A 15,571-nucleotide genomic window follows, 5' to 3' on the forward strand; every position below is an offset into this window, starting at 1 on the left:
TTTAGCTAGTCCATCATCCTCAGCTTGAAGTAGGGAAGTGTGCAGTCACGCACTTGCACTACAGCGATAAGAAGACTGGTGTCTGACAGGTTTATTCCAGGAGGACAAAACTAACACCTCCCACAACAATTGTATGTATTTACCTTCAGTGGCTTACTCTTGCCATAGTAGTTTTTTTGTCCCTGTCTTCCCCTCTTCACCCTGGGAGATAGGATAATTTGGGAGTGTTTTCTCACAGAGGGGAAGGAGATGTGTCCAGATTTGTTCCCTGAATTCTGATTTATAGCAGGTAAAGGAGCAGCTTGGCTAGTAAAGCATGGCTCTCCTAAATCTGGGCACTCATCTGGGAAGCCCTGAGGAAGGGTTCAATCCTAAAAGTGTGAGTAACTAGTACAGTTTCCCTTAGACCTTGCTCTGATATCAGAGTCCTCATTTTTCATACAACTTTCTTATTCTCACTGTTCCTTCATTGCATTGGCATTCTCTTGTAACAATAGCAGGTATAAGTGAGCCTTTGACCAGTGGTGAATATAGTAAGGTGCGTGAGATCTTGCTGCTGTTTACTATACTATTTTTCAAGTGTTGTACTTAAAATCAGTGGTAGATTATCTAGATACACAGAGTTGAGAAGACTGTCTGAAGTCCTGTTGTCACACTGAGTATTACACTCTCTTCTCAGTCCTTGTTGAAGGAGTGCTTTCTTTGTCTGCAGGTTTGCTGTCTGTTATTCTTAGTCTTCAAGCTGATGCATGCAGTTTGTGGGTAAGAATGTACCTCAGCTCTTAGGAACTTCCTTACATGTCCTGTGTAATGTCTACTGTAAGAGTGGATGCAGCTCATCCCTTATTAAGGAGCTGTAGTCCTGAAACAGAGCACAGTCTGTCAGATCTCTTTAAGATCAATTTCATAGGTTTTCCTTAACTTCAAAATGTAAGTGCAGTATGTTCCAAGAAGAATAACAAGACAAAAAGGTAATTTGCTTTCAATTTGATTAATTTTTTGAAGAAAACAGGTGGTAACAAAAAAGACCAGCAGCAACCTGGCAATTAATTCTGTGCTGGTTTTCTTTGCTCCTACACAGCTCAGCTGTGGTAGCTGTGGGTACATCAGTCCTTGGGGCACCTTTCAGAGCAAGGGATGTTTATTAGTTGTGACTGCCTGAATAACAAGCAACACTTCATTCTCTGTGTATATTTATACAGATCGAATACTGCCTATGATGTGACTATGAACCAGTGTGCCGAAGCCAAGGACAAAGTGCGAATTTGCTTTCCCTGTGCCATGGTGTGGTTGCCACTTGCCTAGTTTGTGCTGGAAGTTGCACTGAGGATTAAACCCATCACTCCCACAAAAGTTTTTTGGGGTTGGTTGGTTGTTTAGCTTGTATTTTGTAGCCTAGCTCCTCAGCCTGTTGTGTTGGCAGAGCTGAGAAGGCTGTGAATTTGGAGGTGTCATGTATAAGTGAACAAGCACTATCTTCTCCCCCAGGTACTGCCATACAGATGTATAGTCCTAATTTGTAAGGCAACCTCTCTGTGTATATCCAGACTTCTGCGACCTTATAGTGTAATGAAATGCCTCTTTCAGTGGCCTCTTTCAATGTTGTCTTATGCTTTTGTTATGGAAGGTACTGCCTTAAAGTTCAGTCTCCATGTTCATGCCTTGCCTCTTTCTGTAGAAGAACAAAGGTGTGGGTACCTGTGTGTGAACAGGACACGGAGGAACAAACAGTAAGAATGAGCCACTGGGCTGGCTCGGTTCCTCTTGTTGCAGTTTCTTGAGATAGTCAGTGAACTGAGCTCCTCATCCCTACCTTCTTCCATCATTTAACTCAACTGTTGTCCAAATCATATGTACTGTAAGAGGCAAGAATTGTATAAGAACTTTAAGAGCTGTTCTTTTCTTCATTGTGTGGAGCAGGCTGGGCTTGGTGTCCAGACTCATGGAATAGAGTCCTTAGGGGTTGTGGGACGGTTGTATGGGATCTGCACAGGAGATTATGATTTCTCATAGGTTGGTCTAGGATATGGTGTGGTCTCTGGAAACTTAAGAACCACAACAAATGTAGCTACTGTCCCAGTGCATCAGCTGCCCTGCCTTGACCTTACTTTTGCTATCTGATATCTAGTGGTATAAACAAAGCCAAAACTGGAGGCATCTAAGCCCTTCAGTACAGAAGAAAGAAACTCTAATGCCTGTGACTCTTCTGAGGTGAGAGAGAATAACAAGCTTAACAGACTTCAGAACTATGCTTTGATGCTAAGCGATAATTGCCCTGTAAAAATATATGTTAATCTGCATTCATTTTTGTCCTCCATGGGCAACTCCCTACGCCCTCTTCTACTTTTAGCCCTGCTCATATTCCATTTAATTCCTCTCATCCTTGGTTTTACTTAGCTTTTGGCACGTGAGTGCACAGCTTTCTAAAATGTTTTGAGCACTTCACATTAGGAACCTTTTACTCCAATATTTCTTTAAAGAACATTCATTGAGCTGTTCAGAAAGCATAATTGCATATTGCTGTCCTCAGTGTGCTGCTTGGGGATTATTACTGAGTTACAGTCATGCTTATCTAAATGGAAATGTAGCAACACATACTATACTAAGTCTTTCATTTTATAGATGTATAGTTTCTCTCCTACAAATGTCAAGCCTTCAACTGTACAAGTTGATGGTTTTTCAAGTGCGTAAAGCCATCCTACTACGGGTAGCTTGCTCGTGCAAAGCAGCCTGGAACTCTTAATATTCAGAACTGAATTGCTCCGGTTTCAGCTTAAACATGGATTAGTTTTCTTCATAGGGGCTGTATGGTGTTGTGTCTTGGATCTAGGATGAGAATAATATTGCTAACACATTGATGTTGCTGAGCAGTGCTCAACATCAAGGATGTTTCAGCTTCTTGTACCCTCTTGCCTGTGAGGAGTTTGGGGCTGTGGTTGTGTGTATGCGGGTGTGTGTGTGCAGGGATGAGGAGCTTGGGAGCGGACAGAACCAGGACAGTGGACCCAAACCAGCCAAAGGAACATCCCATACCACATGACAGCGTGCTGAACAATAAACCTGGGAGGGGGACAGGTCAGGGACCGCTGGGCACCGGTTGGCTGGTGTTAAGCAGTTGTGTTGCGTATCACTTATTTAGTGTATTCCTTTATTTTCCCTTTCTTTTCTCTCCTAGTAAACTGTTTTTATCTCAACATGAATTTTGCCTTTCTCTAATTTTTGTCCCCTGGGATGAGTGAGCGAACAGCTGTGTGGTGCTGGGCTGCCTGCTGGGTTAAACCACAGCAGCCTTAAACCCAATCAGCTTCAGCAGCAATAAGAAGGAAATACTTCTGGTCTGGTCTTTTCTCTTCCCCCTCCACAGCAGGGGGGCTGGAACTCAATGATCTTTAAGGTCCCTTCCAACCTAAGCAATTCTGTGATAAAACTAGTGGGATATTTGACCTTGTTTTTGTGAAGCTAATGCATCGGTCTCGTTTGATGGCAGTGAAGTGAGTTCTCAAGGTGTTCCTCAGAGATTTGTGGAATTTTACCCTCCTCATGCCTCATCCTTGAAAACGATTGTTCACAGATGTGCATACTGCCAAAAAAGTGATGATGTGAATGAGGTGTGATTGTGAAGGGAGGGATATTTTTCTCTGGTAAGATAGGTCAGAGACGTGATCAAATTTTTGAGTTGAATATCTAATTTCAACTCTATGCATTCCGTTTGAAAATTTGCAGGTAATTATGTGAAATGAAAATGGACTGAAAATGGAGCCACAATAACACCCAAAAATTGTGTTGGTGTTTTTTGGGGTTTTTTTGTTTTGTTTTTGCAGTCATGAAACCTATTACATTTCTTTATCACACTTAGAAAAGGGAGAAGGAATCAGGCAGGAGCACTTGCATCAGAGCCCTTTGGCTGCAGCAGCAGTAAGATATACTTGGTTTAGATGGTATACTCAGGAACATGGTGTAATGGGGAAATATTGATGGTAGGTGGATGGTTGGACTGGATGATCTTGGTGGTCTTTTCTGACCTGGTGATTCTGTGAATCATTTCTTCCTCAATTTTTGAGAACGAGGAGCATTTACAGGGTATTTTGTTCAGATAATATGGAAATAAAGTCACTACTAGTATATGTAAAACTTCCTTCACTGTAATTAGTGGTAGGAAAGCTGCACATTATTCCACAGTTGTTTTGTTTTCCTTCCTGGTATCTGGTTGCCTGGGTATTTACCTCCTAGGACTCAATGTACAAGCTGAAAACTATATCACCTCCACAAAAATATTTCTGCAGGTTCTATATATGGTCTTGTAGTTAGTGTTCCTTTGGCTTCTTGGTTAGACAACAGGAATATATCTGGTGCTCAAAAAGGGAAAAAGGGAAGGAAACAAAAGAATATAGCTCATCACGAAGAATGAAAAGCAAGGTGAAGATTCCATAGTAAGGGTTTTTTTTCTTCCCACTGTACTGGATAATACCAAACAATTGAATTTTGCTAATTTTTGTGATTAGCATTCAACCTGTGCTAGCCCCTAACTCTTTGAATTCTGATGGAAGATGGCCTGATAGAATCTGATGTGTTTGCTTTGCACTGTTTTGCAGCAATGGGAAGCTGAAAATATCTGTATTAAATGGAACACGTGTATTCAGATGTGGTTGGAACACTTGTCTGTATAGATGGACTCTGTGATAGTCAAGTGTGTAACAACTGAGAATGTGCTTAACCTGGTATATTCACTGCATGCTGCCATGTTTACTTATCTCTGTACTCCTTCTGCAGATACTGAAACTTCGTAGAATCTTTTCTTTTTCAGTAAGAAACAGGCTAGTCAACAGCAAGTTAAGCCCATTAGTTCTGCTGTATAATATGATTCAAATGTGTTGAATAAACCTATTGAATTTTTGTTATTTTCAGGTGTATTGCGAGTATGGAATGGTCCATGTCCTTTCAGAGAAGGGGAGCAGCAAAGGAAAAGACTACTGTATCCTCTTCAACTCCCAGTGGGCCCATCTGCCACATGATCTGGGTAAAGCTGTAAGTACCAAACAAAGCAACTAAAAGAATGTACTCAAAATTGCCCTTGTTGTAGGAATTAGAGTCCTCCTCTATCTTAGATTAGTAGAATCTGAAGCATCTGATTTGCTTGCTCTACTTCGAAAATGTTTTCAGTCTGTTACAGTCCCCCTGGACAGTGCTGTAATGGTGATACTCCTTGCTAAGCAGTGTGCAAAGGGTAACAGCAATTTCAAGTTTAAAACAAAAATCTTCCTTCTGCACATGATGATTAAATAAATGAGAATAGAACTGAACTGTGTTTGGAAAGGAGTTTTTGTGTGTCAGTACAATACAAAAAAGATACTGTAGGTACTTCCTGACACCTTGAAACATGACTTCTAGTGCTTTATCATTACTTCATTCTTCTCTTAAGTGTAGGTATAAGTAATTACGAGCTGTGTCAAGCTGTTTTTGTTGTCCAAAGCTCTATAAGCTGACAACTGACTCATTTTTTTCCACTCTTCTGTGAGAAGATTGATGAGGAAAAAGGCACAAACAGCAGGAACTCACTTCCTAACAGATGAGAGGAATAGCTAGAATGTGAGGAGGAAACTGGCACCTTGCTTCTTTGACCTCTTTACTATACAGTCTGTATTCCTAGAAGTTTCAATTTTGCAGAGATTAATTATACATTATTCAGACTGTCTAAACAAGAAGACTAAGTTGAGGGAATCTCTTGTAAGGAGGATTATATTTCTGCAAGCTAGAAGAGTATGTATTTACAAGTCATACCTTAAGGGCTTGTTTAAGTGGCTTTAGTAAAAAGCATACGGCCTGTTACAGGGAAATCAAAGTTGGAAGGGACCTACGGAGGTTTTCTGGTCCAGCTTTGAAAGCGAGGCCTTAGATTAGGTTGCCCAAGGCAGTCTTCACACTGAGTTTGTCTTACCAGGCATTAAATATCGAAGTCTTGAATTTATGAAAATTGAGGAATCCTTTAAGATCTGAGAGGCTTTTGCTATTATGCCTTTTTCACTTCACTTTTACCAGTAAAGTTACCTCTTAGGTAGTGATCCCATCCATTGGTAGTAGCTCCACACCTCCTAAGAGGATAATTTGGCTGAGAATGTATGTGTCACCTGGCATTTGCTTTCCTATTGTGCCCAAAATCCAAAGAGGAGCACCTGGGTCACAGCAACCTGTGCTATCATTACAAGCTGTGGGATGAAAGGATTGAGTGCAGCACTGCCAAAAATGACTTGGGTGTACTGGTGGGTGGCAGCTGGAAAGGAGCCAGCACTGTGCCCTACCTGCCCAGAAAGCCAACCATATCCCGGGCTGCATCCAAAGCAGCATGGCCAGCACTGAGTGAGAGGTGATCCTGTTTCTCTGCTCTGCATTAGTGAGCCCTCACCTGGAGAACTGTGTCCAGATGTGGAGTCCTCAGTACAGGAGAGACATGAACCTGTTGGAGCATGTCCAGTGGAGGGCTACAAAAATGATCCATGGGATGGAGCAACATCCCTGTGGGGAGAGAGCTGGAGCTGTTCAGCCTGGAGAGGAGAAGGCTCTGGGGAAACCTGAGAAGTGGCCTTTCCATTTCTCAAGTGGGGCTGTAAGAAAGAAGGGAATGGACTTTTTAGCAGGGTCTGTTGCAATAGGATGGGGAAATGGTTTCAAACTTAAAGAGGAGAGTTCTAAATTGAGTATAAGGAAAAAGATGTGTGGATTTTTTTTTTAACAGTAAGGTTGGTGGAGGCACTGGCACAGGTTGCCCAAGAGAGGTGGTGGATGCCCCATCCCTGGAGACATTTAAAGTCAGGCTGGACAGGGCTCTTAACACCTGATGAAGCTGTAGATGATCCTGTTCATTGCAGGGGAGTTGGACTAGATGACCTTTAAGGGTCTCTTCCAACTCAACATGTCTATAATTCTATGAATAAACTCTTGCACTTGACCTGACTGTGCTGTGAAGTTGGTGCCTGGATTACATTGCCTCAGTGGCAGAAGTAGGAGTGCAGACAATTCATGTAGCGCATAAAGCTGGTTTGAGAGCCTTAGGGTCTTGTTCAGCTGGATCCAGACAGACTGCCCTAGGAGTTGCTCTAAGATTTGTGATATTTGGAGACTCCCCTAGACATTTTGTTTTAACCAGTCTCATAAAAATTCATGGAGGCAGATTTCAGTATCTCAACATGAGCCAATATAGTCCAGAAAAGCTCATGCTGGACTGAAACTGATGCGCTTCATAGGTTCGGACCTGTCTTCTGTAGATGATTTTCATTTCTCTTTGGCATATTCTCTGCTTATTGCTATTTTCTTACTTAGCTCTCCCTCAGCCTTTCCTCTCTTTACTGTTCCGGCTTCTCCTTCCCTCAAGTACTCCAGCAATAGTTTATTAAAAGAGGTGCTGCAGGCTGAACTTCCTTCATGTTTGTGTTCAGCTCTGGTAGAGCATGCTCTGCCCAGTGTAGCCTCACCTTGAGCTCAGGAAGAGCAGGACAGCCCCTTTCCTCACTTGGTGGCAGTGCTGGGCCTGGTGCACCCCAGGCCACTGTCAGCCCTTCAGGGATGTTTTTCCCTTTGTCTTTTTTTCTTGCCCATCTTGAAACTGGGAGAACACTTGCCAACTTTGCTGGGACCTTTCCAAATTCCCAAAGCTGTTGAAAAATAATTGAGAGAAGTATTGTAACAACATCAGCCAGTTCTTTGAGTACCCTGGGATTGGTACTCATTAGTCCACATAGAGCTACATGCATCTAGCTGGAACAGCAAGTTCTGCACAAGTTTGAGGTTGGCTGGGAGTTTATAATTTACCCAGTCATAGTGCTCCAACTCACAGCTCTGGGGTCCCAGGGCCCATCAACGGTGCTCAAGACAGAGGTCTTATCTCTTATCTTTGGTGCTACGTTTGTTGCTTGGTATTCCCAGTTAACTCATGGCAAGTTGACTTCACCTATAAGGATATGGACACCTGGTTTAGGTGAATCTCGTAGCTCCTTAAAGAATCATCAGCATTATCCTCCTGGCTGGGTGGCCTATAGTAGACTCATAAAAAGACTCCCAGAGTCTCTCAAATGTTTCGTTGCCAACTGCAAGCTCCTTACAGTGCAGCACCTCTATTACATTCAACGTCTGCCTCACCTGCCCGCCCTGTAAAGAGGACAACACTGTTGCTTCTCTGAGAATACTCTATCACTTCGTTACTTGAAAGTTCTAAATTGAGTTTTAGACCCCCTCCCTGTGCTGTTTGCTTTATTAGTTAAAAATAAGTATATATTATATTAAAAATAATTTCTTTCTTTTCAGTCACTCTTGCAACTGCAGGATCAGACAGCATCTGTTTTGTGTTCTCCTTCTGATGTACCCGATGGGGGGTTTAATAATCAAATCCCCATGGTGATGCGAGGGAATTGCACCTTCTATGAGAAAGTGAGGCTTGCTCAGATAAATGGAGCTCGTGGGCTGCTGATTGTTAGCAGAGAGAGACTGGTAAGTCTATTTCTGTCTTGCCATATCACCGATACTCTAACGTTAGATATTGGCTTATTTTCAGTGGTTGTTGCTGGTATTTGATTTTTCTCTTTAAACACACACACTAATTATTTTTATTTTTATATGTGTTTCCACACTGCACAGCTCTAAATGGAAAACAATACAGCTGATGGAAAGATTAATTAAATGAGAGGGTGTGCTCATTTGAGTAGGCATAAAGCCCTTGTAACATCCAAATCAAGGGCTCAGAATTATCTTTATATAACATACTGCAATCAAAGAAAGAAGGGCAGTTTCTTCCCACCTTCAGTGGGATCTAGAGCACAAGATTCACTTGGAATGTCACCAGTATGTGTTTTGTAAAATTAATGTTTTAATATTGTAGCCAATACTGAAGATATGTGTAAAGTGTAATATATATTGCTTGAAGTTTGGTTATTGCATTTAACTGTTGCAGTCATTGGTGGCTTATGCTTTCCTGGAAGTAGGCATACTTCTTGAATTTAAGTTACTGCTGTCATTGCAAGTTAAGCTGCAAAAACAGATTTCTTGTTTGTAGGCCACACTTGTATAATGAATAGCACTTAGGAGAGTTGTCCACTGCACCTTGACAGCCTTCTGTCGTTGCACATTTTGGAAGATCATAGACTGCTAAATCATGTCCCTGAGCACCACATCCAGACAGTTTTTAAACATGTTCTGGGAAGGTGACTCAACCACCTCCCTGGGGAGCCTGTTCCAGTGCTTGACAACCCTTTCTGTAGAGAAGTTTTTCCTGATATCCACCCTAAACCTCCCCTGGCACAACTTGAGGCCATTTCCCTTTGTCCTGACACCTGTCACCAGTGAGAAGAGACCAGCTGCACTCACTGCAATCACCTTTCAGGTATTTGAAGACAGCAACAAGGTCTCCTCTCAGCCTCCTCTTCCCCTGACTAAACAGCCCCAGATCTGCCATGCAGATCCTCAGATCCTGTAGGACCACAGTGCAGTACAGAGCAGAACGTGTGCTTTCCTCATGCTTCGGTCAGTGCCTTGTCCAGGTGCAGACACAGGCTGGTTGGTGGAGGCTGCCGTGGTCTGGTTCCATGTATGTCCAGGTGTCCATCTGCAAGACAGACAAGCAACAAAGAAGCAGCCGCCTGTGTTGTCCTCCGCTGCAGGCCCCTGCTCACCGGGTTGCTCATCTTGTGGCTGACTTATCTGTCCTGTATGACATGGAGACTAGTTAGAGAGCTGAGGGCAGGTGTGTGTCCTGCTCTGGTTCCATCTTTGTCTGGATGCCCATCTGCAAGGCAGATGGGAAGGAAGAAAGGAGCAGCCGCCTGCCCTGCTTCCCTGTGCTGCCCTCCTTGGCATGTCCCTGCTCGCTGGGTTGCTCGTCTGCCCCGTGAGAGTTGGCTGGGTGCAGCCCATGCATCTTTTCAAGTACCAAAATGGAACATCTTCCTGTCCCCCCTGGGCCACTGCAGCCTGTGCCCTACCTGTGGCACAGGCTGCTGCAGGGCTCCCTGTCTTACAGCTTGACAGTCTCTGTCCCTTTCCAGCTGTGCAAAGAGTAATTCGTTCTTAAATATTCGGTGTCTTCCACCCACTGCTGTCTCTGTGACCCTTCTTCTTTTATCTGGGGTTTGAGTTTGTCCCTGTGTATATACCACACCCTGGCGTCCTGTGTTAGCCATTTCTACAAGGTGCTGGTTGTGTGTTTTTCTTGTTTCTTTGAGTGTCAGTTGTGATTTTGGTGACTTTATTGTTTTCAAGTGGGATGGGTTGTGCTAATCCCAGACCACCAAGCAGCTCACGTCGTTCAGCTTGCAGTATTATTTTCTTGCAAAGTCTTTTTAGGTGGGTTTCTGGCAATAAAAATGGGGGGGGTGGGGGGAAGTAGACTAGAAAGCAGCCACAAAGGAGAGGAGAAGTTATTCAAAACTCATGTCCTGTGGTACTTGGGCAGGCTGGAGAGGTGAGCCCATGCTGGCCTCATGGAGTTCAACAAGGCCAAGTGCAAGGTCCTGCACCTGGGTTGGGCAATCCCAAGCACAGATACAGGTTGGGCAGAGAATGGCTTGAGAGCTGGCCTGAGGAGAAGGATTTGGGGGTGTCGGTGGATGAAAGACTCAGTGTGAGCTGGCAACTGTATCCGGGGTTGCATCAAGAGGAGTTTGACCAGCAGGGAGAGGGAGGTGATTCTGCTGCTCTGCTCTGCTCTCATGAGACCCCACCTGGAGTACTGCATCCAGTTCTGGGGCCCCAGCATGAGAAGAACATGGAGCTGCTGGAGCGGGTCCAGAGGAGGGCCACAAAGATGATCAGAGGGCTGGAGCACCTCTGCTATGGGGACAGGCTGAGAGAGCTAGGGCTCTTCAGCCTGGAGAAGAAAAGGCTCCAACGAGACCTTATAGCAGCCTTCCAGGGCCTGGACAGGGCACACAGGGATCATAGAATTGCTCAGGTTGGAAAAGACCTTCAAGATCATCAAGTCCAACCTCAGCCTAACCATACTGCCCTAACTCTAACAACCCACCACTAAATCATGTTCCTGAGCACCACAGCCACTCATCCAAGCCTGTAGGGTTGCCTGGGGTTGCTGTGACCAAAATGCAGGACCTGACACTTGGCCCTATTGAAGCTCATACAGTTTGCTTCAGCCCATCGATCCAGTCTGTCCAGGTCCCTCTGTAGCGCCTTACTACCCTCTGGCAGATCAACACTCCCTCCCAACTTGTTGTCATCTACAAACTTACTGAGGGTGCACTCAATCCCCTCATCAAGATCATTGGTGTAGATGTTATATAGGGGTGGCCCCAGTACTGAGCCCTGGGGGGCACAGCTTGTGACTGGCTGCCTACTGGATTTACCTCCATTGATCACTTAACTTTGATCTCTTAGTGAAAGTCTGGCCTTCCTGCTCAAAGCAGAATTGGAGTAGATGGACATCAGACATCCCTTCCAACCTAGGCGATTCTCTGGTTCGGTGGTTTATTTCTCACCATCTGCTCTGGATTCTTTTATTTGGATGGCACAACACTTCAGTCTTCTAATACTATAGCTGTAATGATGTATTTCATGAGCAGTTAACCAATTACACGATTGTGTAAATTGGTTAATTGGTAAAATTGGAAAATTACAGTTTTTATGGGACAGTTACAAACGTCATTCAGTCATGTGATTTAACATCTGTATTTAGTATAGTATATAAAAATAATATAAAACATATAAAAGTATATTATCTATAAATTGATCTAGCTTCTGACCCATCTGCAGTGGAAAGCCTGCTGGGCTTAGGAATCTTGTCACTTTTAAAGATTGGTGTGAATCTGTTTTGCTTTTGTGCCAGCAGTTTCAGGGATCATTTTGTGTACATGTAAAAGGAGGGATACAGAAACTAGTAAAATTAAATAGCATGATTCTTTAACTGAGTTTTTCCTGCTCACTATGGGACCAAGAGGGGAAGATGTTCTCTATTTTTTTATGTGTGTTGGTTGTTGGTTTTTTTTCCCCACACTTTTGTCTGCATTGGAGTGTTAGAGGGGAATATAATGGGTAAATAACAGTTCTATGCTTTAGCAGTTTTGAAGTTGGTTTAAGAGTCTGATACGGTAGTAGCAGTATTTTTTCTGTTTTGTATTGTGGTTTGGATTATTTTTTCTGTGGTTTTCCTGTGTACGGGTAACTTTAAGTTATAGCAGATTATGTTTCTTTTTATAATAATTTCTAGATAAACAGAAAATGAAACTTAAAACTTGAACCCTTTTGAAGTATTCGGTTTTTACAGAAATGAATTCTTTTCTGCCTGGTTTGATCTGTCTTTCAGGTTCCTCCTGGGGGTAACAGGAGCCAATATGAAGAGATTGATATTCCTGTTGCTCTGCTGAGCTATTCGGATATGTTAGATATTGTCAAGGTAAGCTTGATACTGTGATTGAAATGATCTTAAATGAATTATTGATCAACAGTGTGTGAAGCTTATCTTAGGAGCTCTGAGTCTGTAAAGGGTTATTCTCGAAAAGACTTATGTTGTATTTTTGAAAAAACACTGTTGTCTTAGGAGGTTATTTCTCATCTTAAGAATAAAATCAAAACAGAGCCTGGTTCTGGAAATAAATACTACAAACAGTAGAGCTAATAGATTGCTTTAAAGTATTTGCAGTAATGCTCTGCTATAGAATCATGGAATCCTTAGGGTTGGAAGGGACCTTTAATGGTCACCTACTCCAACTCCCCTGCAGTGCACAGGGACACCACAGCTAGCTCAGGTTGCCCAGGGCCTGATCCAGCCTCACCTTGAAAGTCTTTAGCGAAGGGGCATCAACCACATCTCAGTGCAACATGTGCCAGTGCCTCACCGCCTTCACTGTAGAAGACTTTTTCCTTATATCCAATCTAAATCTCCCCTCTTTAGGCTTGAAACCATTTCCTCTTGTTCTATCACAGCAGACTCTGCTAAAAAGTCTGTCCCCTTCTGAGGTTGCTTAGTGAAAACTAAATAACTGAACCTTTGCTAACGTGGCTTTTTTGAAGTCTACAGAGCTAATTATGTAAAAGTATCAGGGAGCCCTTGTCAAAGGGGATTCAATATCTTGCCTTCTTGTATGAGTTTTCTTCAGTCATATTTCTGAGTATGGCAAATCCTTTTTATATAAACCAGTTATTTTTATGGACAGTAAGATATCTTTTAAAAAAAGACAAAAACACCTTGATGCCACTTTTGTTTTTGATGGAGCAAGAGTAAGGCTGTTGTTCTGGATAGTGTTCAAAAGTGTGTGGGATATTCACATTAAAATAACTCTGGTTAGAGGTAGAAGTTTAAACACCAAACAGCTCTGAAAATCCCCTACAAATTCTGCAAAAGCTTCTGCCATGACTGCTCGGATCATGGGTACTCTGTAACCAGGACACTGGTGCTGAGGACCAGATCCTAATGAAGATGCGGATATTAAAAGTTCACTGATGCATGCCTTTTAAACAACAGTAGTATATGCTAACAAGTCCACTTTTAAAAATAATTGGGCCGGGACTTCATTGCAAAGCACCTGTTCATACCATACACTAAGCGATTTGTTAGTTGACTGTAGTGCAGCATAGAGAGAAAAACAGTTGTTGCTGAGGATCCACTGTCCGTGCTATAGATACCTCTTTCAGGGAGCCTTGCTTTGAAAGAGTTCTAATCTGGTAGTGAACTTTGAATGCTGTTGGCTTTGCCCTGCCTTTGACACCTAGCTTTTTTTCTGTTTAAATATCTTTACTAAGGAAAAGTAATATAAAAAGCAAGATTGAGAGATGTAAAGAACAGAGTGGTTCTGACTAAAGTCTGATCCCCAATTTGTTCTTGCCTCTGCAGAGTTTCGGCAGATCGGTGAAGGGGGCAATGTATGCACCAAATGAGCCTGTGCTAGATTATAACATGGTCATTATATTCGTCATGGCTGTGGGGACTGTGGCAATTGGAGGCTACTGGGCAGGAAGCAGAGATGTGAAAAAGTGAGTACTGGGAGAGTAATGTGCCAGTTTCCTTCCTGTGCTTTTGACTGGGGTTGGGAGAAACCATGGTGGTGGATGGTAGCTGTGCTGGTGAGGACTGAGGACTCTGCAACTGGAGTTAGGAAGATGTTAGTGCAGTGTCTGAGAGCCCTTAAGCCTGATGTTCATGGACAATACAATACCTTAATGTTTTACCTTTTTTTCAAAAAAAAAAAAAAAAAGCCATAGGTTTTTAAAAAAAGAAAAAAAACTCAGAAGGAGAATTGGGTTGGAATCTACTTCCTATCTGGGCTTTTCAAAGATCCGTCTTTAAGGATCTTTTGTGAAAAGTATAGAAATGTATTTTGCTGGGATAGTGTAAAACAGACTGATGAGGTGGTTAACACAATGTTTATTTTGAACATTTTACTGTAACTTTGTGGCTACTTCTTGAAAGCAGATGGGGAGGAGGAGGTCTGTGCTACACATCTCCAACATTTGCTTTCCACAAGCCGATTCTGTAGTAATTTTCAGGATTCAGAGTTGTTAGTGAATGAAAAATAGTACTCCTTATACAATTCAGTGATGACCTGAGTGGAAATGAATGCAGGTATTGGTGTAGTGCCATTTTTTCCAACCCCATGTAACTCTCACTGAAGGTGCAGTGCTCTTTCTTACTTTGTTGCAGAAGTAATGATCTGACTATGCTCTTATTACTCTTTCAGGCGATACATGAAGCACAAGCGTGATGATGGGGCAGAGAAACATGATGATGAAACAGTTGATGTGACTCCAATAATGATCTGTGTATTTGTAGTGATGTGCTGCTCAATGCTGGTCCTACTTTATTTCTTCTATGACCACTTAGGTACTTTTAAAGTTGCATTTCTGTTGATTTATCTTCAACACCACTGGGCTGCCAGAACATTTTTAATGTAGAAGTGATTATGAAACAGCTGTCCTCTGCCATATTTTCTCATCTCAATGCAATTTAAAACCCTATAAGAAAACCCTGCAGGTAGGCATCTATTCCTGCTTTAGTGAGGTTGGATTAGGTGATCATAGCCATTCTTTCAAACATTAAAGCCTTTTAAGTATATAAGAGGTGTAAGACATTAACTCTTTGTTTTGTGAGAGTTTATCAAACCTGTACTCTCCTTTCTATTCTTAACCAGTTTGAACTTGTATAAGTGTGGTAAACTTCTCTTGATTGCTTTTTTTGTCAAGTTGAAGAGACATGAGATCTTGACATTACTCCATCCTCACATTTCTGAGGAAGCTGTGAAAGATGTATCCCATCTGTGTTAATTCATTTTATTAGTGAATGATTTTAAGAGTTCCCTTATGGCATTCACATGAACTCGTAGTGAGAAGATGAAAACTGCACCACAAAGTGCCTCTTTGGCTTATGATTTAATGGTGTACTTTAAAAGTATTAGTGAAGAGCTTTTAATTTGTTAAAGTAGCTATCGCACGAAGTACACCTGAGTAAAATGAGATGGAATTAGATATTTAAAGGACATAAATCTAATCAACAACTATATGAAATCTCTGTATCTGTATTTAATTTTCACTGGTGATGTTTAAGTCTTATTTCTCATTCAGGCTTTTTTACTGGAAGAAAGCATCT

At 42.3% G+C, this 15,571-nt stretch overlaps 1 protein-coding gene across 3 annotated transcripts in view; it reads left to right on the plus strand.

Annotated features, from left to right (window-relative positions):
* SPPL2B (signal peptide peptidase like 2B) overlaps positions 1–15,571 on the plus strand; it is a 29,369-nt gene that overhangs the window by 1,753 nt on the left and 12,045 nt on the right. For all 3 annotated transcript variants that reach the window (XM_021378432.1, XM_021378433.1, XM_021378434.1), the window contains exons 2-6: positions 4,906–5,025; positions 8,296–8,478; positions 12,296–12,385; positions 13,823–13,962; positions 14,667–14,809. In XM_021378432.1, the coding sequence (XP_021234107.1) occupies positions 4,906–5,025; positions 8,296–8,478; positions 12,296–12,385; positions 13,823–13,962; positions 14,667–14,809 (676 nt within the window). The remainder of the gene's footprint in view (positions 1–4,905; positions 5,026–8,295; positions 8,479–12,295; positions 12,386–13,822; positions 13,963–14,666; positions 14,810–15,571) is intronic.

Source organism: Numida meleagris, chromosome 27 (assembly GCF_002078875.1).
Source record: "Numida meleagris isolate 19003 breed g44 Domestic line chromosome 27, NumMel1.0, whole genome shotgun sequence".
In the NCBI taxonomy this organism is placed as follows: Eukaryota; Metazoa; Chordata; class Aves; order Galliformes; family Numididae; genus Numida; species Numida meleagris.